General features: G+C 43.5%; 1 protein-coding gene across 1 annotated transcript in view; it reads right to left on the bottom strand.

Annotated features, from left to right (window-relative positions):
- CLMN (calmin) overlaps positions 1-24,546 on the bottom strand; it is a 97,825-nt gene extending 73,279 nt beyond the window's left edge. Inside the window, exon 1 of the mRNA XM_065404244.1 lies at positions 24,465-24,546. Coding sequence (XP_065260316.1) covers positions 24,465-24,546 — 82 coding nt within the window. The remainder of the gene's footprint in view (positions 1-24,464) is intronic.
- Positions 24,547-26,335: the final 1,789 nt, after the last annotated feature.

The following is a 26,335-nucleotide window of genomic DNA, read 5'->3' as shown; positions in this document are numbered from 1 at the left end:
AAGAATGTCCTGCCTCTGACCTCTTAGACAAATCTATTCAGTTTTATCATTCTAACCCAGAGGTGAAAGTAAGCCGGTACACCCTGGTACGGTGTACCGGCAAGAGCTGGTGCACCGTACCAAGGCGGATCGGCTTCCCCTGGCAGCAATTTAAAGGGCCTGGGGCTCCCAGCAGCGGCTGGAGCCCCGGGCCCTTTAAACTGCCGCCAGAGCCCTGATGCCAGAGCCCTGGGGTAGCGGCAGCGGGGCTCTGGCAGCGATTTAAAGGGCCAGGGGCTCGGACGCCGCTACCCCAGGGCTCCGGCAGCAGGGCTCCGAAGACGATTTAAAGGGCCCGGGGTGGTAGCCGCAGCCGGAGCCCCGGGCCCTTTAAATCACCGCCCGAGCCCCGGGCTGCCGCTGCTACCCCGGGGCTCCGGCAGCGCGGCTCGGGTGGTGATTTAAAGAGCTCGGGGCTCCCACTGCCGCTACCCTCTAGGGCCCTTTAAATCACCACCCGAGCCCCGCTGCTGGAGCCCTGGGGTAGCTGCCGCGGGGCTCTGGCTGTGATTTAAAGGGCATGGGGCTCCCGGCTGCCGCTACTGCAGCTACTCCTAGCCGCCTCTGCAGCTGGTAGATCCGGGGATGACTTAAAGGGCCCAGGGCTCCCAGCTGCTGCTACCACAGCCCCAGCCCAGGGTCCTTTAAATCCTGATTTAAAGTGCCCGGGGATTTAAAGGCCCCGCCTCTTCCAGTAGAGGCCACACCTCTTCCAGTTGAGGCCCCCCCCCCCCCCCCCCCCCCACAAGGACTCTGGAGTACCGCTAAGTCCTTTAAGTTACTTTCACCCCTGTTCTAACAACTATTAAGACCCAGCTGTCTGGTTAAAAATGGCATATGTAGTTTCTTTACATGTTATCTTCAGTGATATAGTATATTTGATATCATGAGGTTGAAGCTTCATTAAGAGATTAAACACACAAAATATTCTCTGGTAAATATATAAAGCTGAACATGTTCCAACTATATTAGGATAGTTGACCAGAAAACAAAAGCAATAAGGTTCAATACTGTGCTACTAATTTAAGGGAGTACATAATCTTGATCTTTAAAAATGACCCTGAAATTTGTTAGCTTCACAGTTTATAGCTTCTGGAAATGTGACCATTCACACTGTATTTTCTGAGCCAAATTCACTGATTTCTATAGATGCATTTGTTCAGAGAAGGGCATACTACAGAATACGTGTTTACTATCTCTTCTCTCCAGAAATCTCCATAAGTATATTTAAAGTAACAAAGCCTATTAAATCACAACCATTATAAAAAGAAAAAAATCCTACAGTATTTCCAAACCCTCTAGTAACCATGGGCTAGCTACATTGTGTTGGACTGTTACTGTAAAACAGTGTAGTGATTTTTAGAAAGGATGGACCAAAAAAAAAAAAAAAAAAGAAAAGAAAAGAACACCCCCCGTGCTGGACTAATGGCATTGAAGCTCTATGTTGCAGCGTAAGCAATAATTCTGCAAACTCCCCCCACACACTACTGTACCAGCGATATGCCTTAGCACTGTCATCTATGGAGAGTCTCTATAGGATGAGCTCCATCTGCACGACCCATTAAATCACTTGTCTCTCTACTGTGACTAGAAATGGGACTGAAAAACTAAGGCCATGTCAATACTACTGCAACTGCAGCACCACAGCTATGCTGCTGTAACTCTATAGTGGAAATGCAACCTACAGTGACGGAAGGAGTTTTTCCAGTGCTGTGGAACTCCACCTCCGGAATGATGGTAGCTAGGTTGTCAAGAAACTTTCTTCTGCCACCCTCACTGCATCTACACTGGGGGTTAGGGTCAGCAGAGCTATGGCACTCCCAGGTCTGGATTTTTCACACTCCAGAGTGAGGCAGCTACGTTGACCTAAGTTTTAACTGTAGACTAGGCCTCTCAGTCTTAATTAGTTCTGCAGACCCCTTCTGTGGCTGCAACTGCAGTTCTGGGGAGGCTTCCCCCCTCAATTTTACTGTCTTGGAGTCAGACACCAGAGGCATTTTTCGAAGTTGGGGGCGTAATTGTATCTATTATCAGGTCATCCAAGCAAATTTATATACACAGAAATGAAGCCTATTCAATAGCTCTTGCAGCTGCTGAGGGTTAAGAAGGGCTCAGACTTCCAGATTGGGTTAATTCCTTGTTATGACAGAAATGAGAGGAAACACACTGGATTTTCTTTCCTAGTCTATTTTTATTTACAGTATACACATTGTTCTGCTGTTGCTGCCTTGAGCATAAGCAGCAGTAAAAGCTTATACACAGATAGAGTCCTCCTTCCAGAGCTCCAGCAAGACACAGCTCTGTGCTCAGCATCCCCAGCCCAAGTGTTTCTCTCTCTGTTGCTTTCCCCAGCACAGTTTCCAGCTGTAGTGCCTGTGTCTTCCTTAGCCCTCCTCCAAACATGTTAAATCCTGTTATAAGAACATGTTTGGCTTGTCACTTCAAAATCACTACCCTTGTCTCCTACAGTCTCTTCTCCACCCCTCTACACACACACACATATGTAGTTAGTGCTAATCTGTCTGGGGCTGTCTTGCTAATAAAGAGCCAGATTATACACACCCTTTATATGGGTGTGCAAACTGGAAGAGGGTGGTGGAGGGAAAGTCTCACCCTACTTTGCTTTCCCATTCAGGGCCCAAGAACAAATTGTAGATATTGCACCTAAGTGAGTACAAGGACTGTACAGAACTAACATCACAACCACCTCAAAAGTGGCAAAGAGGAACAACCTTCCCTCTCCACACCTGCCAACAGAACCTGAGAGACAGCCATACAGGGGGGACCACATGCTGTGTCCTCCTCAGCGACTCTGAAAAAGATTTGGGGGTCATGGTAGATCATCAGCTAAACATGAGCTCCCAATGTGATGCTTTGGCCAAAAGAGTGAACACGATCCTGGGATGCATAAACAGGGGAATCTTGAGTAGTAGCAGAGAGGTTACTTTACCTCTCTATTTGGCACTGGTATGACCACTGCTGGAATATTGTGTCCAGTTCTGGTGTCCACAATCCAAGAAGGATGTTAATACATTTGAGAGGGTTCAGAGAAGAGCCACAAGAATGATGAGGATTAGAAAACCTGCCTTATAGTGAGAGACTCAAGGAGTTCACTCTATTGAGTGTAACAAAGAGAAGGTTGAGGGGTGACTTAATTACAGTTCATACAGAACAAATATTTAATAAAGGGCTCTTCAATATAGCAGAGAAATATATAACATGATCCAATGGCTGGAAGTTGAAGCTAGACAAATTCAGACTGGAAATAAGGTATAAATTGTCAACAGTGAGAGTAATTAACCACTGGAACAATTTACTAAGGGTCCCAGTGGATTCTCTATCACTGAATCATAGAATATCAGGGTTGGAAGGGACCTCAGGAGGTCATCTAGTCCAACCCCCTACTCAAAGCAGGACCAACCCCCAGACAGATTTTTGCCCCAGATCCCTAAATGGCTCCCTCAAGGATTGATCTCATAACCCTGGGTTTAGCAGGCCAATGCTCAAACCACTGAGCTATCCCTCCCCCCAAAGGAACAGGTTTGTAAGAGGGCACTTGGCAATTTTTAAATCAAGATTGGCTGTAATTCTAAAAGATCTGCTCTAGGAATTATTTTGGGGGAGGTCTCTGGCCTGTGTTTTACAGGAGGTCAGACTAGACAATCACAATGGTCCTTCCTGGCCTTGGAATCTACGAATCTCTTAAGGAGGTGTCACAGTAGCCACGCTCCCACATGGGCTGAGGAGCTAAGACACAATGCATTTCTTGGAGCTCCCACACCACTCCCAGTGCAGAGCAGTGTTGAAGCAGCACAATCCTGTCCAAAAGGGAGCTATTTTAACCTAGCAAATTTGGAAAAATACAAAACAAAACAAACCTCCTCTCCTTCAGACAATGTGGTGATTGTTAAAAAAATTCCCCACGCTATTCTATTCCGGTTCTTATCTCACATTCATCACTGCAGTGTCAGAACCAATGCCTTAGGCCCATCTACACTTCGGAATTCGGCCTTGTCTACATTTGGGGATTGTCTAAACCAAGGGTAGGCAACCTATGGCACGTGTGCCGAAGGCGGCACACAAGCTGATTTTCAGTGGCACTCACACTGCCCGGGTCCTGGCCACCAGTCTGGGGAGCTGTGCATTTTAATTTAATTTTTAATGAAGCTTCTTAAACATTTTTAAAACCTTATTTACTTTACATACAACAATAGTTTAGTTATATATTTATAGACTTATAGAAAGAGACCTTCTAAAAACATTAAAATGTATTACTGGCACGTGAAACCTTAAATTAAAGTGAATAAATGAAGACTCGGCACACCACTTCTGAAAGGTTGCCGACCCCTGGAAACAATTTCCACCATTTCTAACACTGGTGCAGTTCAGTGATAAAGGACTGATGCTGTGAGCACTTAAGCCACATTAGGGTTGCCAGCACTGTTAACAACACTGTTAGCAATGGTGGGAAATTTTCAGAAATTCCCTTAGATAAGGCTATTGTGCAGAGGGGCAAAATGAGGGCAGAACTCAGCCTCCATGTCAGAGGTCCCCAAACTGTGGGACGCACCCACCAAGGGTGTGGAGGAATGTTCAGGGGGACACGGCTGCGGCCTGGGCGAGCCCCCACGTGGGGCAGGAGGGAGCACCACCCAGCTCCACTCCTGGCCCTAGCTGCCAACCCATGTCCGGGGCTCTGCTCCTGGGGCCCCGTCCCCAGATGTGGCCCCAGCCTCAGCCCCCTTACTCCTGTCTGTGACAGGCCACCCGGAGCTGTGGCCTCGCTCCTTCCCCTGGGGGGGCAGACAGAGGTAAGGGGGGCGCGACCCTGAAAAGTCTGGGGACCACTGTTTTATGTTATGTTACCTCATACAAGGAGAAAGACGTTAGTGAAGCAGGCAAGACAGAATGATTATATTACTTATACAATTAGGTTACATTTTGACGACACTATTTACAAAGCAGACAGGAGACAAATACCAAAAGCAGGCAGCCTGTTCATTTCCCAGGGTCAAAAAGAAGAAAAACTGAAAGACACAGGACACTACATGACAGGTGAACAAGAGAACTTCTGAGAATTAAAGACAACCAGCTCAGGTGGAATCCAAATGGCACATAATTCTGAGAGCCATAAATAGAGCTATCAAATGCGAGGGGAGAAATTATTCCAGGACAGAAAGACAAGTAGATAGGGTTACCATTCGTCCGGATTCCCCCAGACATGTCCGGATTTTTGAGCTAAAAATAGCGTCCGGGGGGAATTTGTAAATGTCCGGACTTCCCCCTCCTCCCCCCATGCAGAGCGCGCGCGGCTAACAGGGCAGCCGGCCGGATGGTGCCACTTACATGAGGCTCTGACAGCCAGAGAGAGCCCCTCCTCCTCTCCCCTGCAGCTGAGATCACTCCCTCCCTCCCTGCATTCGCAGATCGCCTCCGGCAGTCTGGAGCTCCTACCCCGCTCCTCCTCCCCTGCCAGCCAGCCTGCCGGGACGAACTGCTCAGGCCGTTCCTGAGCAAGTTCACAGAGACATTAGGCGAAGGCCAACAACAAGGGGGTCAGGGGGTCGGAGAAGGGGCAGGGAGGTTTTGGATGGGGCAGTCAAGAGATGGGGGGGGGGTCGGGAGTTCGGGGGGGGTTTCTGGGGGAGGGTGTGGATAAGGTTTTGGGCAGTCAGGGTACAGGTAGGGGGTAGGGTTCTGGAGGGCAGTTAGGAGCAGGGGTCCCAGGAGGGGGCAGTCAGGGGACAAGGAGCGAGGGGGGGGGTTGGGAGTTCTGGGGGGGGCTGTCAGGGGGCAGGAGTGGGGAGAGGGATCGGAGCAGTCAATGGGACAGGGAGCAGAGGGGTTTAGATGGGTCGGAGTTCTGGGGGGGGGGCTGTCAGGGGGTGGGGAGTGGTTGGACGGGGCGTGGGAGTCCCAGGGGTCTGTCTGGGGGTGGTGGTGTGGATAAGGGTTGGAGCAGTCAGGGTACAGGTAGGGGGTAGGGTCCTAGGGGGCCAGTTAGGATGGGGGGAGAGTCTCGGGAGGGGGGCAGTCAGGGGACAAGAGGCAGGGAGGCTTAGGTAGGGGGTGGAGTCCTGGGGGGCAGTTAGGGGCAGGGGTCCCAGGAGGGGGCAGTCAGGGGACAAGGAGCGGGGGGGAGGGTTGGGGGTTCTGAGGGGGGCAGGAAGTGGGAGGGGCAGGGGCGGGGCTAGGGCAGGACGGGGGCGGGGCTAGGGCAGGGCTCCTCCCGTCCTCTTTTTTGCTTGCTGAAATATGGTAACCCTACAAGTAGAGCCACACCCTGAATGCCTTGTGGAGTTCTGGTCACACTACAGGAAAGAGACAGAAAATAAACTAATAATGCTTTGCACTATTGTGTCCTATCCAAAAAATCTTCATGCATTTTACAAACAATTAGCTAAGTCTCACCATCACCCCTTTGTTTTACTTACATTTGATAAATTGAGGTAGAGGATTCAGTGACTAGCCCAAAGTCACACAGTGAGACAGCAGTAGGAGGAGGAAGAGAAGCTGAGAGACCTTAGTTATTCAGGTTTCAGAGTGGTAGCGTGTTAGTCTGTATCAGCAAAAATAACAAGGAGTACTTGTGGCACCTTAGAGACTAACAAATTTATTTGAGCATAAGCTTTCGTGGGCTAAAACCCACTTCATCAGATACATGCAGTGGAAAATACAGTAGGAAGATATATATACATAGAGGACATGAAAAAATGGGACATCCTGATTATCACTAAAAAGTTTTTTTTCTCTTGCTGATAATAGCCCACCTTAACTGATTACTCTCGTTGTAGTTAGTATGGCAACACCCATTTTTTCATGTCCTCTATGTATATATATCTTCCTACTGTATTTTCCACTGCATGCATCCGATGAAGTGGGTTTTAGCTCACGAAAGCTTATGCTCAAATAAATTTGTTAGTCTCTAAGGTGCGACAAGTACTCCTCGTTCTTTTCGCTTAGTTATTCAGTAAGGTTAGAGTCAAAGTAATCTATTTCCTGGAGAGGAGGAGACTGGTTTTTATGCTTTGAAAACAGATGTTATAAGGCTATTTGAGCTAATGTCTAATACTGGAGCAACAAGGCCTAAAATAAGTTATCATCTATTTATTCAGCTTTCTCAGAGTTTTGTTACCTCACCATAGTATCTGAATATCTCCCACTTTAATTAAATTGGCAAAGCACTTATTTGCATAGGACCAAAATTATGTTTTTCACTTTATAAACAGGGGACTAACCTACAAACTACCTAAGGCTACAGTAAGTACTACTGGGACACATAAATAAAGCGTTAGACAAGCAGTCGGGGTACAACGGCAAATTCCAAGAAGAAAATGCACTAGCTAGCAATTCTAGACTCCTATCTTATGTTTTACTGAATTGATCGGGGCAGATGAGTCATTTCATAAAGTATAGTTTGCTAGTCCACTGCAACTGCAGCACAAAATGCAGTTATAACATTAGGCATGATCTTGTTGTACAAATAATACATATCCAGATGGCAAATCAAGCCTCTGTGTGGAAAATCTATGTTAATGAGAAAAAGACTAGGGGAAGACAGTATTATATAATGTAGTCATTACATTAGTGGTGATTTGTTGCACAAATGTATGTGTCCAGATGGTACCAAAAAATACCCCTAACTTTCTACACATAAAAATCTGAGCTTTTTCTTATTAATAATGAGAAATGGCTTGAGTTAGAAGAATTTAACATATTTGTTTCCCCACTAACGGCCTAATTCTTATCTCTATCTACTGAGCTCCGCTCTATATTTGGACAGTATGTCCACACTACTGCATGGAAGTAAATCTATTGGAAAAGCCACAGGTGAGCCATGCAGAGTGAGGAAGTGGTCCTGCAGGATACTTACGTGCAGTCACATTTCCAGCACCACATAACATTCCACACTCAAAGTGTATAGAATGCGGCAACCACCTAACTCAGTCCCGCAAGAAACACCTTAGCCACCTGGTCCCCATTTGCGCATCACTAAGCAGAGACAGGCACTGCCCTACAGCCCAGACTTCGGTGCCAAGCTCTGAGAAAGGGCCAAGGCTTAGCACACACCTCTCTCATCAGCATCTCCCATTGGCTAGCTTAGGAGGCTCCCCACCTAGCGTTCTGGATTTTGTGTATTGCATTCTCAGGTGCCTGTTTCTCCCCATTCATTGCATAGGGAACCTAGGCGCCTAACTTGGCCTTGTGGATTGCAATCAGGGTGACCAGATGTCCCGATTTTATAGGGACAGGCCCTATATTCATGGCTTTGTCTTATATAGGCGCCTATTACCACCCCCTGTCCCTATTTTTCACACTTGCTATCTGGTCACCCTAATTGCAATGGTGTTCCTGTGATTTTTCTATGTACCTAAAAGTTAGGAGCCATGATGCTCAGAATTGCAATGCCTAAGTCCCTTTGTGGATATCCACTCTCTGTGCCTCAGTTACCCTTCTGTAAAATGGGGATAACTTTACAACCTCACAGGAATGTTGTGATAATAAATACATTAAACATTGTGAGATGCTCAGATGCTATGGTAATGGGAACCACATAAGTACCAGGGTGGATAAAAATCAATTACACCTCTACCCCAATATAACGCGGCCCGATATAACATGAATTCGGATATAACGCGGTAAAGCAGTGCTCCGGGGGATTGGGGCTGCGCACTCCAGCGGATCAAAGCAAGTTCGATATAACGCGGTTTCACCTATAACGTGGTAAGATTTTTTGGCTCCCGAGGACAGCATTATATCGAGGTAGATGTGTACTTGAAACACAAAGAAAAGAAAAATCATAGTTTTATTTAAATCAGGTTTTCTTTTCTTTTTTTTTAAATAATCATACTTAAAATTAAATTTTAAACTATGTTAAGGCCTAAACTTAGTATAATCTATTAAAATCAATTAAATTAATTTTTTTAAAAAATAAAGTAAATGTTTGCTGCTGAAGTTTTAAAGAAAGTAAAAACCACTGACCTGGTGGAAGTGACTGGCTAAGTGCTAAAACTGCTCTTAACAGTGGTAGCCTCTTCTGCAGATACAGAGAGAATATTTTCTTAATTTGTTTATTCAAATGGTTCAGTTCAATGACTAGTTCATTCAAAGTTAAGAAACTGATGGAGAGTTGAAAAAGCAGGAAAGTTTGATTTCCTCTTCCACTATATGAATAAAAATTAGGTGTGAGAGGATAAGATCTACTAGTTCTAAAGTCTTGAAGGACATGGTGACCAGAAACTGTTCATCTCACTAATTACAGATAATACTTCCCTTGTTTAATAAATCAGTTTTAAATGCAAATCAGATTTTGATAAACATTTCCTTTTCTTATGTATCCAGCACATTTAAGGTAGTTTTAGTTAACTAATAAAAAACAATTTTAAAATGCTGTTTTCATGCATTTTAATTGAATTCCAATTTGTATCCAATAGACCTTGACATATATCACAAGTAAAAAAAATTAATAATCATCTAGTAAATAAGAAATGCATTATTCACCATTTTCTGATATACTACAAAAATGTAAAAAATAATAATATGAATAAATATATAATTGCTTTAATAAATGTGTATAGATATAGTGTATCATCCTGGTTAACAAAAAGAAGTACCAAATTTAGTGTAAAGGCTATATTTGGTTGCAAATCAACATGTTTTAATAGTTACCGATCAATAAGAATCAACCTTTCTTCAGGAAAATAATTAAGAAGTACAAATGCAGAACAAGTTTAACATTGATTATTTAAATCAAGATTTCCTGCTTGCTGATTTAAATCATGATTAAAATTGGTGATTTCTCAATACACCCTGATAAGTGCCTTAGATAGCCAGAACTCGGCTAACTAGTACATATTAAAAGCACTGTTAGAATGTGTCAATGTGAGAATTTTCTGTAATATTTTTATGAACCCTATGTGTGCCTAAGTTTCCTTCTGTATTTTGCATTCCTACCCAGTGTATGCAAAAGGGTTAACACTGCCCCTGCAACTGCCCAGGAGACATGAGGTCTTCCTGTCACCTGACTGTCTGGGTGGAATGACTGAGTTGTTAAAGAACTGGTTGAAACCCACCAAAATCCAGAACAACAATGACAACTCCCCTTTCTCCACTGAACAATCAACACCTAACAGCAGGAAACCTCATCTGGCAGAATATGTGAACTGAGCTGGAGAACAAAGGGGGGGGGGGCAGGAAAGGAGTCCAGTGGCAGGAATAAGAGCTGTCCTTGGAGGGACTGAGGGCTCTCACCGGGACTAAGGACAGACAGACAGGGAGAAAGAGACAGAAATGGGGTCCATACCAGCTTGGCTGGCTCATTGCACTGGCTTGCCCAGGATGGACTATGGCATAACCTTTGCCTCTCACTGCTAACTGAAGCATTTTCAGGTTCTGAATCCCAAGTGACTAATAAATTGTTAACTCGCTTGGAAAAGGCTGCCTGTGTCACTGCAAATACTCACTGGGAGCATTGTGCCCTGAAGGAGTACAGTACAAGCCTCCCGCTGGAGTCTCGCTTGGCTGGGTTTGCTGCAGAGAGCCACAGAGAGACACAGGGATTGCTGGTCTCGGAGTCTTGGGGTACATCTACAGTAGAATAAACAACACATGGCTGGCCCAGGTCAGCTGACTCAGGCTCGTGGTGCTTGGGCTGTGGGGCTAAAAACTGCTGTGGAGACATTCAGGCTCGGGCAGGAGCCTGGGCTCTGGGACCCTCCCCCCTCACAGGATCCCAGAGTCCTAGCCTGAATGTCTACACAGCAATTTACAGCCCTGCAGCCCAAGCCCCGCAAACCTGAGTCAGCTGACCTGGGCCAGCCATAGGTGTTTAATTGCTGTGTAGACAAACACTTGGAGGCCACAGGCCTGCCCCTGTAGAACTGTGTGGGTCCTTGGGGCCCAGCACAAGAAAAGGGTTAGTCCCAACGGACTGGTTATAGGCTGGGGCATAGACCAGACTTTGTGGATCTGTGACAGTCAGTTAACATCTTCTAACCTTTAAACCAGGGGTGAGCAAACTTTTTGGCCCGAGGGCCACATCTGGGTATGGAAATTGTATGGTGGGCTGTGAATGCTCATGAAATTGGGGGTTGGAGTGTGGGAGGGGGTGAGGGCTCCAGCAGGGGGTGCGGGCTCTGGAGTGGGGTTGGGGGTGCAGGAGGGTGTTCCGGGCTGGGGCCGAGAACCCATCCCTCCAGGCTGCCTGGTGGCGGGAGTGATAAGACGTAATGGTCCCAGCCCAGTTCCTTGTAAACAGGTGCCTACACCACAATAACGACCTCTGCAATAGGCATTAATTGGCATTTTCAGCATAAAGACCAAGGATTGAATATGCATGGAAAACAACCCACTCCACAGCCAGCTGTAGGACAGCCAGCAAGATGATTCTTTGGGCTCACCAAAAAAATCAGAGGACAGTCAAGGACTTCACAGGTCCCAAAGCATAGCAGCTGACGCAACCTGAGCTGCTGAAGCAAAGTCTTTGAATGAACCAGGATGATAATATTATTTCCATTTCTGCATTTGAGGGAGGAATGGACATAATAAATTCCACAAGTTTTAAGAAATTGTGAGAAGAAGTTGGCTACCATGTTTCAAAGCCCCACTCCTTCCCCTGTACACAGAACTCACAGACCCTTTTTTGCAATACAACATATTAGTGTCCATATGTGGCAAACATTTGCTGTTTACTTAGCCATTAGTGAACCTTTCCCTTTCCAGAAGTTTTCTAAATTCCTCCTAGCATTTCCTTACCTGTGTTACAATTGCAAAAACAGAGGCCTGGGGCGGAGAAACTTCTGAATATTTAACATGATGTTTTAACAAGCAAAGTCTCAAACAAGCAACCACATCCATGATTTTTATTTCAGGTGCGCAATTCAGTGCACAGGAGAACTCTTTTAATTTTTTTAGTTTTGTGGTTAGTTTTTGTCAAAACACTAGGTTTCTTCAGGATGAATTTTACACTGAAAATAAGTTTTAATCAACATTTACATTGCTTAGTACTGCTCTGCACAGGTTAGATTCAACCTTCCCTCACTTATGCAACAAATCAATAAAATAAGTGAGTCAAGGGACATCCCTCAAAATAAGTGATGGTTGGCCACCGTAGGAGTCATGGTCACAAAATTTATTTTCCTTGTGTAAACAGACCTTGGACAGATTGCAGAACCCAGCTAATTATTGATTCTGTTAAGGCTGAGCTTCAAATTAAAGTCAATTTCAATTGCACATGTAAAGAGTTTTATTAATTGATTTTAAAAAACAAAGATGGAATGAAATGTATTAAAACTGATAATAAGTATCATTTTAAACATTAAACTGAAGCTTATCATAATTGCATTGTATACCTGAGTGCAGTAGAAATGTACACTTGAGAGAAAAATACATGGTATGTTAAGGGAAATGGTATTTCCCTAAAATATCCCTTAAAATAAAGCATTGTCCCTTGTTTTTCCATGTGGTTTTCCCAAAGGCCACCACCCTAATGCCACCACATATGCAAGGGTCTCAAAAGTCAGGAGACACACAGACACTGACTTTGCAGGCTCCTGGTCATGTTGTGGAGTATAGAGGATGTATGCAGTGCTATCCTTTCTTTTTAGATACAGGATATCATCCCTGGGGCGTGATTATTTCCTGACTTACAGTAATGGAACTGATGCAACCTTGAGATTCTGAAACTACAATATATTTATAAGTGACATTTCTACCATCAAGTGAAGCATTACACAGTAGACATTTAACACTGCTGCCTAGTTGTATTAGCAACCAAAACACGGCGCCTCCTTTTGATACACATTTTTTAAGACAATTAGATCTCCCCTTCCTTTTGATCCTTCTGATAAATGCGTAGTATTTGCAAATTTTGAAAGGCCAGAATTAAACACTTCAAAGCACTGTCTGTCATAGGAAGAAGAAATTCAGCCTACCAAGCAAAAATTCATACTCAATCCTGTCTCAGCCAAGGTCAATAACTGTATCAACTCCTATAAGGGAACAGAACAAAAACTCTTTTTAACCTTCCAACTTTATGTCCTTCTAAACAAATGTGTTTCAAAAACTGAGAAAAAAGGAAGAGCTCATGCAAGAGTCCCAGTGTTTCAAAATGATGCCTTGTCCTGCCATAAGGAAGGGTCTTTTATAAAGAAAAAAACAAGAACTAAATATTATTCAATGTAATTCACCATCAAGGACAGGAAATCCCCTGCTGACAGATGGCATTTTAAGGGCAGAGGCCAGATTCTGCTCCTAGTTACACTGGTGTAAATTCCAACTTACTCCGCTGAAGCCTCTCAGGATTTACAGTAGAAGCAGGCCCAGTAAATCCCTGGCCAAACAGGTGGAACCTTAAGGGCAGGAAATGCCCTGCTGGACAGGTGGAATTTTAAGTCTCCAGGAGTTATACTTCAGTTAGCACATAATGTTCTACTAGAAAATAAGAGTTTACATTTTGCACCACTCACCAAATTCTCCTAGGAATAACACTTAGTGCAGTGCCATACATCTTCAACACGTTTATAAATATTAACTAACTAATTCTTACAAAACCTCTATGAGGCAGGAAATTATAATAATCATATTACAGATGGGGAAACTGAGCCAGACAGGTACCTAAGGCCACACAGCAAGTCACAGCAGAGCCTGGACAAGACCCCAAGAAGGTCTCCTGACTCCCTGGCTTGTGCTTAATCCACTACACTCTGCACCATCTCAAAAAACCAGAGATATTTTGGATATTATTTTAATAGCCTAAGCCAGAGGTACTTAAGTATTAACTTCCAAAATCTCCTTTTCTCCCTAAAAGCCACCACAGGTCAGTGAGTTATCCATCCTCACTGTCCCAGAGTTCTATCTGAAGTGGGCAGGGTCTTTTTGGTTCAGAGACCCCGTCTATGGAAGTGAAGGTGTTGAACTGTCTTCAAGCCTGTGACTGAAGAGGCCTCCCTGTTGGAGTCAGTATAGGTTAGGGTATTTTGGCGTCCCTCCTCTTTGTAGTGGCTCTTCCCTTTAAGGACATTTTTTCCTGTTTGCCCACTTTGTTTGTCTTGCTACTGTCTCTGGGCACTCAGCCCAAATAGATTTAATTTTTGTTCCTTATATGCAGAGTCCCATGCATCCGAAGAAGTGGGCTGTAGCCCACGAAAGCTTATGCTCTAATAAATTTGTTAGTCTCTAAGGTGCCACAAGTACTCCATGTCAGATACTATTTCTGAAGTGGGGACTTTATAAATAAAATATTATAACCACAGTTCATGTCAAAAAGAAGGAATTTATAACGAATGCCAATAAAAGCTAGAAAGCGCTGTGTATTAAGGACCATTCTAATGGGAATCAGTTTTTTAACAGAATAAACCATGCACCAATGGATATTTTTATTTTTAAAGGACTTTGAACATTGGGGACCTGGTTCTTCTCTCACTCACACTTATTTTCCACTGGTGTAACCCAACTGATAGTGGAATTACTCCATCTTTACACCAGTGTGTGAGAGGAGAATTGGGCCCTAGACATATTCTACCCTCACTGATATCAATAGGGAGTTTCTTTACAATGACCAAGATGGAAATGACATAGGGTTATATGTACCCTTCAGTGCACAAAATTAATAGAATCCATGCATAAGAGCAGTAGCTGCACTTTGGTTGCACACACAAAGCTTAATCAAAAGCCCCTTGAAATCAATGGAAGTAGCGGCTGTGACTGAATTGGAGCTGCTCTGTAGTAATTGATGAATCCTGTATGTTGACCTGGCCATTGGGATGGTTACTGAATCAATATGTGGTTTTTACTAATACAGGACCATAGTGGGAAAACAGGCATGAAGGAAAAGGAATGGCTCAAACTAAGCCATCACTCAGCAACACTAGAGGGTTCTTAAGAGACAGCACCAGGATAGGAAAAGGCCCGTGCATACTGGATATCAAAATAACTGTGGCAGGTTTTTTTTTAAAAAGAACATTTTCTCAAGAGGGTGGGGGAGTTGTTCAGGGGAACCAGCTGGAGACACTCGACACCCTGCTGGTGGTGTCTGAAGAAGCTAGGTTACCAGCAGGAGGGGATGGGAAGCCTTTGGGTAAGATAGACACCCATGTCAGCCGTTGGTTGTTTTCAAATACTTTGTTCTGACTACAAAATAAACAATACTTTGGTTTAAGAAGGCTGTCTGATCACTATATTCACCGCTAGTCACAGTCTCCTGCCAGGAAGAACCACAGGTGCTAGAACTCAGTAAGCATTGTCAATACAAAGGGTACCGTGACCCAGAGCCTGGTCTATGAGTGAGAGAACTATGGAATTCTACCACAGGATAGTAAAGGCACAAGGCCCGGCCCCAGAGGGGGTGCACTCAGACAGACCAGGAAGAGAAAGAAGTGCAGCTAGCCTGCAACTGCAACAAGGACATTAAACCAGGCCCACAGTGTCCAAAGTGTCAAAAGTTGAAGAATTTTACTGCCTGGCACAACCACAGGCCTGGTATGGACAAGGGAAATTTAGTAACTTGGGGCTGCATGCTCCAACGGAGTTAGACTCCTAACTGCCTACCAGACAAGGTATTGATCTTGTATTTAAAATCCCTGTGCATATTGAGGCCTCAATGCTACAGTCTACCTCAGCAGGGCCCTATGCCTGTGAAGAACTCCACTGACTTTAACAGAACTCAGAAAGGGCTGATATGTGTGGAGTCCCATTGAAATCAGTGAGGCTCGCCACATGTACCAGAGTCCACAGGCCTGGATCAAACTGCAGGACTGGGGCCTGACTAAACAGGAAATTTACCAGAGGCTCCATGTAAAACAGGTGTTCCACCTTACTTTCTTTGTAAATGATACTGAAGAGCAGAAGCGAAGGATTTGCCTGCCCAACCTGCTAGTTTGCAAAGTTCCTCCTCCACTCACATGGTTAATTATGTCAAGATAAAAAATTGGGACAACAATATACCGTATATACTCGTTCATAAGCCGAATTTTTATAGTAAAAAAGGGAAGCATCAAAGAAGGGGGTCGGCTTATGAACGGGTATAGAGAGGGAGAGGTGGGACACAGCCCCTCCCCCAACAGAGGGGGCAAGGAGAGGCAGCACAACCAGCAGAGACAGAATCAGGTCAGTGGGAAGGGATGGGATGGGGAGAGTGTGGGGGTCCCGGGCTAGGGGTGGGACGGGGTTACACGGGGAGGGGTCATGTGGGGAGGTCCCAGGTTAGGGGTGGGGTCATGTGGGAGGTGGTCACAGGGGTTATTCCCTGACCCCCGGCTTCTCCCGCTCAAATTTCCCCTTCGGTTGCTGTCCCGGCCCGTCAGGGTAAGCAGCTGGTGCGCTGGGACACTTTGTTTACTTAGGTTTACCTCTGTGCCTGCGGACGCTCGAGGTAAACAAACCGTCTAGGCCCGCCAGTGGCTTATCCTGATGGGCCAGGAGCCAAAGTTTGCCGACCCCTGAATTATAGGGTCAGCTTATGAACGGGTCATAAAAATTTGCCATTTTTACTTATCCATCTTGGGGGGAGGGGGGTCAACTTATAAATGAACTGGCTTATGATCGAGTATATACAGTATTTTTTTTGGCAGCTAACCAGATCTGAGATCCAGGTTATCCACAAACAAGCCACCTTAAAAAGAAAAATACCCATCTTGAAAGACAAATATTTCAATTTGATCATAATCTTGTGGGGGAGAGGTTATGCAGATATTTTATAAACAAATAGATCTGCAAGACTGCAATATGAAGGGTATAGAAATGAATTCAACATTTTTCAGATCTTATAGAGTCACTGGGTCTTATTATGCTCTGAACTATACTAATGTAAATCAGGAGGAACTCCAGAGTTATGCCAGTGTAAAAGCCCTGTGAAGCCAGAATCAGGCCCTTAATATTTGTTGTGTATGTCAATATTAGTTCAGCCCAGCTAGCAGCATTCCCTAAGCACTATACTATTTTAATGATTACATCTTGAGTCCTACCATCAAACAGAGTATTGTGTGCAGAGATCGCAATCCCCATTAAGTATTATTGATCACATCTTTTCAGGTTCAGCAGGATCTCTGATGGGATTTCTGACTGTGGAATTAGAAATCCTGTCTGCTTCCAGAATTACACCCTCATAAGCTCTCATTCTGCAGAAATCCTGGCTTTGCTGTTATGAGCTGCATTAGAAGAGGATGATTAAAGTTGTGACTGTTACTTTAAATCCTCAAACTGAGCTCTACAATGTAGCTCGGCTGTTTGTACAGAAATATGCAACAATTATGATGAAGTCAAATCCATCCTACAATTCCAGTGATCATTATAGTAACCTGCATTCACAGTATTTACCTGGAGATAGATAAAAATAGAATAACAGATAAGCAACCGTATATCATAGGTCTGTTACTTATCTAAATGTTCCAGTGACATCATTTACCACACCCTCCTTGATACAAATATGACTGCTTATCTGGTATTTTTTTTCCATAATATGTGAATTTTGAAAATCCATTTGACTTATAAACGAAGTGAAAGATAATATTCTGTGGCTCTTTTTTTCCTCCCATTCCTTCTCCTGATCTGCCCTTAACATCTGCCCTATAATAGTTGTAACTTTGATCATCATTGCACATAATCTCACTGGTATTTGAAAGGACAATGTTAGGTCAAATAAAGCACCAAATTTACGGGCTTTCCCTTAATTCCAACTGAAAGGATTTTTTAAACGTTCCTTTTTAGTGTTTGCAAATACAAATACTGTAGAGTTGTTTTTGAGAACAAGAAAGTAAAATAGCCTCGCAATTTTCTTTAAATGTAATTGAAATTCACTGGTCTGTATTTTTGTCCAAGCTAACTAGAAATGCAAAAAAAAAAAAAAAAAATAGCAGAAAGAGTGACAAGTATATTAGCTTTCTAAATCTCTTTCAGTTTTAATATGGTGCTTTGAGTTTTGTAACAACATTTGTTGTTTAAAAATGTGACTTTTAAACTGACACTGTCCTTTTAACTACAGCCAAACTACCTAGGTGTGTGACCTCACCAGGTCTCATTAGACAAGTGAGTGGGGTTGGGCCTTGTCAAAATGTGTATGGAAAGTCTACATGGAAAGAAACAGGACATGGTGTTGGTGACTGTCATCAGCAAAATATCCTCATGCTTAAAGTTAGCCACATCCTTAAGTACCTTGTGGAACTGGTGCCTAAGCAGGTGACATTCCTCCTTGTGAATAAATATTGAATCCATGGCCCAGCACAGAAGACACTACACCAGTTTTACATGTAACTGAATGGAGAATCAGGCCCTCTGTCTTTTGGATTACTTGGAACAAAGAGGTCTTGATTTTGTCAATTCCTTGCTAGTGAGTAATTAAACATGCAATTTTACCTTTCTCTTAACTCCCACTGCTTACTTGTCTCTCATTTTGAGAGACTTCACTCTTTTTAATGCCATAGTTTCCTACATTCCATATAGATGTGGTCTTCCTTCATGTTTACAGCTGAAACTATGAAATTGAGGATACAGAGATATTTACAATAGAGGAATTAATCCGCTAAACTTTATGTTTCCTGCATTAACTTTTTTTTTTAAATCTCTCTATTTGGGTCTTTGTCATACACTATGTTCCACATTTAGGCCTTCACAGGTTGAGAGGTGCATTTAATATTATTATTCCATACAAAAACTAAATTAATTCACAGTTCTACAGCACTTTTCATCCAAGGTTTCCAATGCACTTCACAAACATTAAGTCCCAGATTTCTCACTCCAAATGCACTTTACAAACATTAAGTCCCAGATTTCTCACTCCCACTGAGTACTTTACTCTGCAAGCAGTTACTTTGAAATCAGGTTACTCAATCTGGAAAAGTTCTATCTGTTTGAGATATATTCCCTATATCTGAAATGCACACTGCTATAACCAGTAATAACTACAAAAAGACAACTATTTTTTAAGAGTGACCATTGTAGGTATTATTATAACCAATATACATATTGGTAAACAAAGAGACAGAGAGGTCAACATTTTAAAAAACAATCCACTAATTCTGAAAATCTCGATTTTTAGGTGTCTGACTTGAGACACATATGGCCTCATTATTTAGAAGTGCTGGGCATTTGAAGCTCATATTGGCTACAACTGGGATTGTGGGTGTGCAACACTTCTGAAAAGCAGGTCCTAGGTCTTAAGTTGAGTACCCAAAACATGAGACACCCAAAATTAGTGGACCCTTGAAAACGTGGCTCTAAATGACTTGCCCAAAATTAGACATTGAGGGCCTGACCCAAAGCCTACTGAAATCAACAGAAAGATTCCCATGGATTTCAATTGAATCAGAACCTGAATCTGTGGCACAGTGAGGAAAAGGACCCACGCATTCTGATTCTGGTCCACTCATCTCACATCTTAACAACCATAGAACTCTACTACCCAGGATTCGTACAGAGTGTTAAAATCATAAGAAATGAAGAGCACAGTTTTCAATAACTGCTATAGTACTAACTTCCTAAAGGTGCATAAAACCTCTGACTACAGAAGTGTCCTTCTCTACATATATCATTCTAGCTAATGTAGGGAAAGATGTGTACAGTATAATATACATTACTCAGACTATTACAGAGCACTGGATCACAGTCAAAAAATATTCTTTCAGGAATTATTTTCTTTAACAGATGTTGCTTCATTCTAGTGAATAAAGCTAGGCAAATGAGCACACTCACTCATATGGCCATTTTTGAATATGCCTAAACTAACCTTCCTGTTGGGAAGATGTTAAAATATTCATACGTTGTAACAAAATGTTCTTGCTGTTATTGTGATAAAAATAATCTTCTTCTCTTGGCTGAAAATTAATTGTTGAGCATTCCACCGCTTTATGATGTACTCAGACATTCAGTGTATTTTTTCTTTTCTTTTTGGTGTTTAGAGGAATATGGTACAGAGAATTGATGAACCGAGCAAATAGCACAAGGATATAAATATATCAAAGGCACCTAGCTGCATCATAAAAAAATAAATAAATAAATAAAATAGGAGAGAGACGCTTCAGTGATTTGTATGTCAACAAGCCAGGTACTTATTCCACATTTTTTCTTTCCCTTAGATTGTCACTTTTCTGAGTCTATGCCCTGAAATCACTCCTGGTTCTCTTATCTAAAATGGAAAATATTCTTGTAGCTTTTAGCAGCATTTACCTGAGATGGCCTTTTACTATCACTTCCTATTTTAAAACATTGAAAATAGGAGTTTTTAATAAAAAGGGAAAGTAAAAACCCATCAGCATATGGCCCTCTCTAAACATCCAGCTGGCAGTTCCATTTTTAAAACTGGCATTTATTTTCTTATATACCATGTTTCAGTAGTCGCAGTGGTTAGCAGCTTTCGCCAATGGCTGTGCCAGTTTTAATCTTTTAGTAAAAAAGCAAGAATGTTAGCACACTATAATCTACCCCAATCAATTTTTAATAGAAGTGTAAAGTTATCAGGCCTAATTCTGCTCTCATACCAATGTATAAATCGAGAGTAATTATTGGAACCACATCACTGTAGAAAGTTGTGTAAAAGGAGAGCAGATCAATTCCAGTAACTGGCAAGACCTCAGTGCTTAATTTATGCCAGGGCTAAGCCCCGGCATCTCTACGCTTGGCAGCTCATAGCCCCAGCACCTCTAGGCTTGGCAGTTCATAGCCCCGACACCTCTGGGCTTGCTGCATCTATGAAAGTAAAAAAATTGCTTGGGCTACAGCACACTTTTCATTACAGATTAAGCACTGCTTGGCCTACTAGCAATTTTAATTTACACAGGGATTTTTAATATGTAAATTACATTACAGTGAATTATAAAACCAGAGAGAGAGAGAGATTCTGATGAAATCATGAACTATAAGTGCAGAGTTCAGATAGTTTGTGAGATCAAAATTTCACAGTTTAGTTACTACAGAACTACAAAGGTTCAAAATAAAGTTGAATTGCAAGAATTACATTAGCTATTTAAAAAAAGAAAATAACTCTTCATCAGTGAAACAGCATGAGAGGGCATTTGAAGTTAAGGGCAAAACTCCCACTCACTTCAGTGAAGCCAAGATTGGGCACAAAATATTTCAAATCATTTTTAAGCCTTGCTACAATAAAAGCATGCATTCCAATGTGAAAAAAAGATAGGGCCTACTTAAATAAACAATAGGTGTATCAATACAGATTGAAACAGTGTATCTATTCCACAAATATTTATAAATATTCATAAACTCTTTCGAATACTGATAGGAGTCTTTATAGATTCTGCAACTAATATAGTACTGGTGCGTTATAAAAATTTTAGATTTGGATAGAACTGAGATTTATACACGTGTAACTGAAATCAGCATCTTGCCCTTTTTTTAAAAATTGTATTCTCAGCTAGGCAGCATGTTACAGTGCATATTGCACTAGACCAGGGGTAAGCAACCTATGGCACCCGTGCCAAAGGCAGCACGTGAGCTGATTTTCAGTGGCACTCACACTGCCCAGGTCCTGGCCACCGGTCCGGGGGGCTCTGCATTTTAATTTAATTTTAAATGAAGCTTTTTAAACATTTTAAAACCCTTATTTACTTTACATACAACAATAGTTTAGTTATATATTATAGACTTATAGAAAGAGACCTTCTAAAAACGTTAAAATGTATTCCTGGCACGCGAAACCTTAAATTAGAGTGAATAAATGAAGACATGGCACACCACTTCTGAAAGGTTGCCGACCCCTGCACTAGACTGAAAGGCAGGAGACTCAGGTTCTGATCCTCAAAGGTATTTAGGCACCTAACTCCCATTGAAATCAATGTAATGTAGGCACCTAAGTATCTTTGAGAGTCCGGGCCTTGGGCTTTATTCCTGGATCTGCCACTGAGTTTCTGGGTGATGCTGAGCAAGTCTCCTAAACTCTCTGAGTGCCAGGTTCTCCCCATTTGTAAAATGTAGAGAATAATTCTTATTCACTTTTATAAAGTTACATGAGATCTATGATTTAAAGGTAATATATAAGTGCTAGGTATTATTATTTGTTCTAGAACTAAGTCATTGTACATATCCTCATCTGATGCCTTTTCCCCCTTTAATAGCTAAGGTAAGACATGTCTTTCAAATATCTTATAGTGGTACATGCAGTGAGATGACAACTAATATTCAGAATTCCTCTTATATTGTAAGAAGGGAATGTGGTTTTTCGTGAACTCAGTGTTATCCAACGGAATTTGCCCCACAGGATAGGCTATTCCTCTGCAGGACTGTAGGAATTTTAAGAGAGAGGCTCTCTAGAACAGTGTGTCTCTGTATCTTTAAGTTTCACAGAGGGTAATGAAGTTTAATTCATTCTTAAACAAATGATTAGGAGGTAAAGAAAAGAAGGGGTGATACATTTTTAATTAATTTTCTTTTATGGAATCATTTCCTCAAAAATACACCAGTGAATTTTAGGGTAAAATCTTATTGTATATAATCAGCGGATAGTTATAAAGTTGGGTCATTCGGGGGATTTGGGGGGAATGGGTTCAGACAGTCCATGTTATTCGTCAGTGGAAGAGAGATAACCAAGAGTGGGTGAAATACTGCAATTATATTGTAATGAAGGATTGCTAAAACTAGAGACTGATTCAACCACAACCCCCCAAAATTTGGATAAATTCAAAATCTGAATATTGGAGTGTTCATGATGCAGATCACCATTTTGCGAAATGAGCCCATCTCTTAATTAAAATTCACCTGCACTTCCACAAATGGATAGCTAACAGAAAGGCTGGTTTTGGTCTCCTCCCAGGTAAATTAAATACAATATATTATGTAATAAAACCACCTTCCAGCAAATGCAATGTCTCTTCCAACATGTATTACTTTCATATCATTAGGCATCAACAGCAAGAAATAATGGCCTATAATCCAAGCCTTTTATTTTAATAGGAGATAGAGTTTATATCTCAGTTTAATGCAAATTGTTGATTAAGATGATTGGTAGGTTACATTAAACAAATTGTTTTCCTATCCCTGCACAGCAGAGCTGCTCTTTATTGTTACATCAGTTCACATTATCTCTGCCAACCATGGGTAATTGGAGAGGGGCAAACATAACTTTGGAGAAAACAGTTTATCGGGGCTGTACTATTTAACGGTAATAGTTATATCTCAGTGTAGCAAGTATGTCCCACAGAAAGATAGCAAAAGTATCTGATAGTCAGTGTATCAGCTCTGCTTATGCTTATTCGACTGTAGCTCACAAGGGGGTATGTCACCTTTTTTTAATCAGATGGTGGGCTAAATTCTGTACGGTTACACTAGTGTAAATCTGAAGTGGCAGTATTGACTTCAGCTGAGTTACTCCAAATTTTACACCAGGGCAACCGAGCAGAATTTGCTCCAAAGTGTGTAAAGCACTTTGAATACACTCCAATTGAACTAAAAGGCAAAGCTCCCACGTACCCCAACAATGCAGAATCAGATTTTGTGTTATGATCTCTGGCCTCCCAAAACACAGTGTTAGCTCACTGTTTATTAATTATTATCTAAATGAATGACTTTACATTAAGGTTAAGACTATTTTTATCCAGAGTTAAAACAAAAGAGCCCAAGCATTCTGTCAGGGTGATTCCCTGTGTTATCTTTCTGCAGTTCAGAATGTGGGCCTCTCCTTTTGGGTCTTCACCCCCTGTTTGAAACCTTGGCAGGCTGAGACTTCTAGCCCTCCCAAAATGTAGGTCCTCCCCAAAGGAAGAGGACATTAGCCAGCTGTTACTATTTCAGGAATGTGACTGGGTAGTGAAGGAAGCACTGCCTGAAAGTAACAACCTACTGTTACACCTCAGCAACTTTCCCAGCCCCCTTTCTACCTCTTACACACACTGCCCTCCCTTTCTTGTTTGTTTCCTTCCGCTAGTGAAAAGCCTGATCATTTCTTGCTGGGATTTTTGTCCAGGCTGCCTTTCGTTTAGGGAGATCCCTGAATCACAGCGCCAGGCTAGGTGCCCCCTGCACCCTGCTGCAGAAACTTCTCCACCCTTGAGATCTCACCACTGCCATGAGTGCCATAACACTGCCCCCTTTTGTACCGTGCCATTGATCTAACCTGTCCGAACGTGAACGTCCAGCACTAACACATTGTTGTCCTCCCCTACAATACAGAGGCTCCTTCTGCAGGACCCAAGCAAAGCAGGAAAGAAAATTAAATACAAATCTGACCCCCCCCCCCAGCAATCACCCCTCCCCTCCCTGCCCAGCCTCCGAGGGAGCCCCGTGCGCGCCCCGATCCAATGCACAAATGCCACACACACGTTTGTTTCCCAAGCTAGATCAAAGGAAACGGTGAGGTCAGCCCACGGCCGGAACGGGGCAGGCAGGAGGGAGAGGGGAACGGAACCGGAGTTTTCAAAGCCCCAAATCGAATCCATCTGGGAGCACAACACTCCGGGGGTGGGGGGGCGCAATATAGGGATATTTACCTTGGAGGTTTTGCACTCGGATGTCGCTAATCTGCCCGATCAGCTCCTCCCGCTGAAACCAGTCCCACTCGTGCCCTGCCATGGAGGAGCAAGCGGGGTGGGGGCGCACACAGTGCTGCTTGGGAAACGGGGATCCCCCCCAGACACACGCACAACCGGGGTCTGGAACCGGGAGAGAGGAGAGAGCCGGAGGAGAGGCTGGGGGCGGGGGAGCAGCCGCCGGCTGGGGGGCAGGGAGAGAGGCAAGGGGATCAACAAGGCGCTGCGCACACACAGCAGCGGGGGCCAGCCAAGCCCCCTGCGCACAGGGGAGGGGGCCGGGGAGCCCAGCAGAGCCCCCCGCGGAACAGGGGACAGGGAAAGCCCACAGCGAGGGGGGAGCAGGAGACGGGGGTGGAAGGGAGCCCAGCCGAGGCGCCCACGCCGCTCCCTGCCCCTCTCCGCAAGGGGCGGGCGGGCGGTCCGCTCTGAGCAGCCCCGGGGCCGGATCAAGTTTTTATGGCTCTTGCTGAAGTCGGAGGTCTCTAAGTTGCATATTGTGATGCCGCCTTGTGTCGCTGAGTTGACGCAGCCGCAGGTTGGGCAGCGGCAGCAGTGGGAAGCGGACACCCGCCCGGAGAGAGGCACCTGGTTAGTATTTACTGGAAAGCAAAGCAGGCGTGGTACACGGACCTCACATCCACACCTTCCAGCCCCCAGGGGCTCCCCGCGCCTCCCTGGGCGGCCAGCCTCTACTTAGTAATGGGCACTGTTACTGTGACCAGATGTCCCGATTTTATAGGGACAGTCCTGATTTGGGGGGCTTTTTCTTATATAGGCACCTATTACCCCCCACCACCATCCCGATTTTTTACACTTGCTATCTGGTCACCCTAGGCACTGTTCATGAAAAAGGAAGTGAAAGCCCAGGCTCGGGGAGCTGATATTAACACACCCACGATAAATAAACCCCTGCATGCCTGCGGGGCATCGCCGACCAGTGCCGGAAAAACAGCACCGACAGGAAGGATGGGGAGGAGCGAACGTATGTAACCCTCCAACCTGTAGATACTGCGCATCCAGGGCTGAATCGGACACAGCAGCCACTGGGAAGCAGTAGTTACCCCAACTGGTCTGTTCCAAAAGGGCTTCTTCTGACATCTCTGGGAATAGCCATCAGGACAATCCCTTTACATTGGTCATATGCTGTCTCCTCTCTCCTAAAATTCTCTTGATCTGTGCCATTTACTTTAAGAACAACGCCCGAGTCTCCACTCCCCCCCCCCCCCCCGCCACACACACACACACTCCACCCGCAGATACACAGAAATCAGAAGGAAAAGACCTTGTACGATCATTTGTGGTCCCGCTCAACACTGGATATTTTACAAAAGTCAGTTTGCTTGCACTGGCAGCAGGGGACCTGGATGAAATGTAAAGCTCTTTTCTGTTCCAGATGGTGGGGAGGATAGTCCTCTAAAGTAAATTGCACAAATCAAGAGAGATCTGCAGCAGAAAAGGAAGAGAGAGGGAGTGTCAGGCAAAATAATTTTTCCCGATCAGAATTAAATAATCACCACTAGCAATTAAAATAAATAATTGATATTACAGTTTATTTTTTGTGTTCTAGCATCTAGTCTGGTAAGCTTTATTTGTGGTCTGTTGTGACATTTATGGTCTTTTCCTGTCATGCCATGTGGCCCCATATTTGAATCATTATTGGACAAGGAGACATTAGGATTATTGAGGTGATTAATTACTACAGTGATGGCTGTCATATAAAAACCTAAATAGATAGTAAAAGCATGTACATTTTCTTTATATATAGTTATTTAATCTGTACATTGCATTGTTTTTATTATTATGCTTTCCTTGGAAATCTACAACATTAA

The sequence above is a fragment of the Emys orbicularis genome, chromosome 4 (assembly GCF_028017835.1).
Source record: "Emys orbicularis isolate rEmyOrb1 chromosome 4, rEmyOrb1.hap1, whole genome shotgun sequence".
Classification (NCBI taxonomy): Eukaryota; Metazoa; Chordata; order Testudines; family Emydidae; genus Emys; species Emys orbicularis.
Note: the sequence above shows the minus strand (reverse complement) of the source record. Positions and strands in the feature narration are given on the sequence as shown.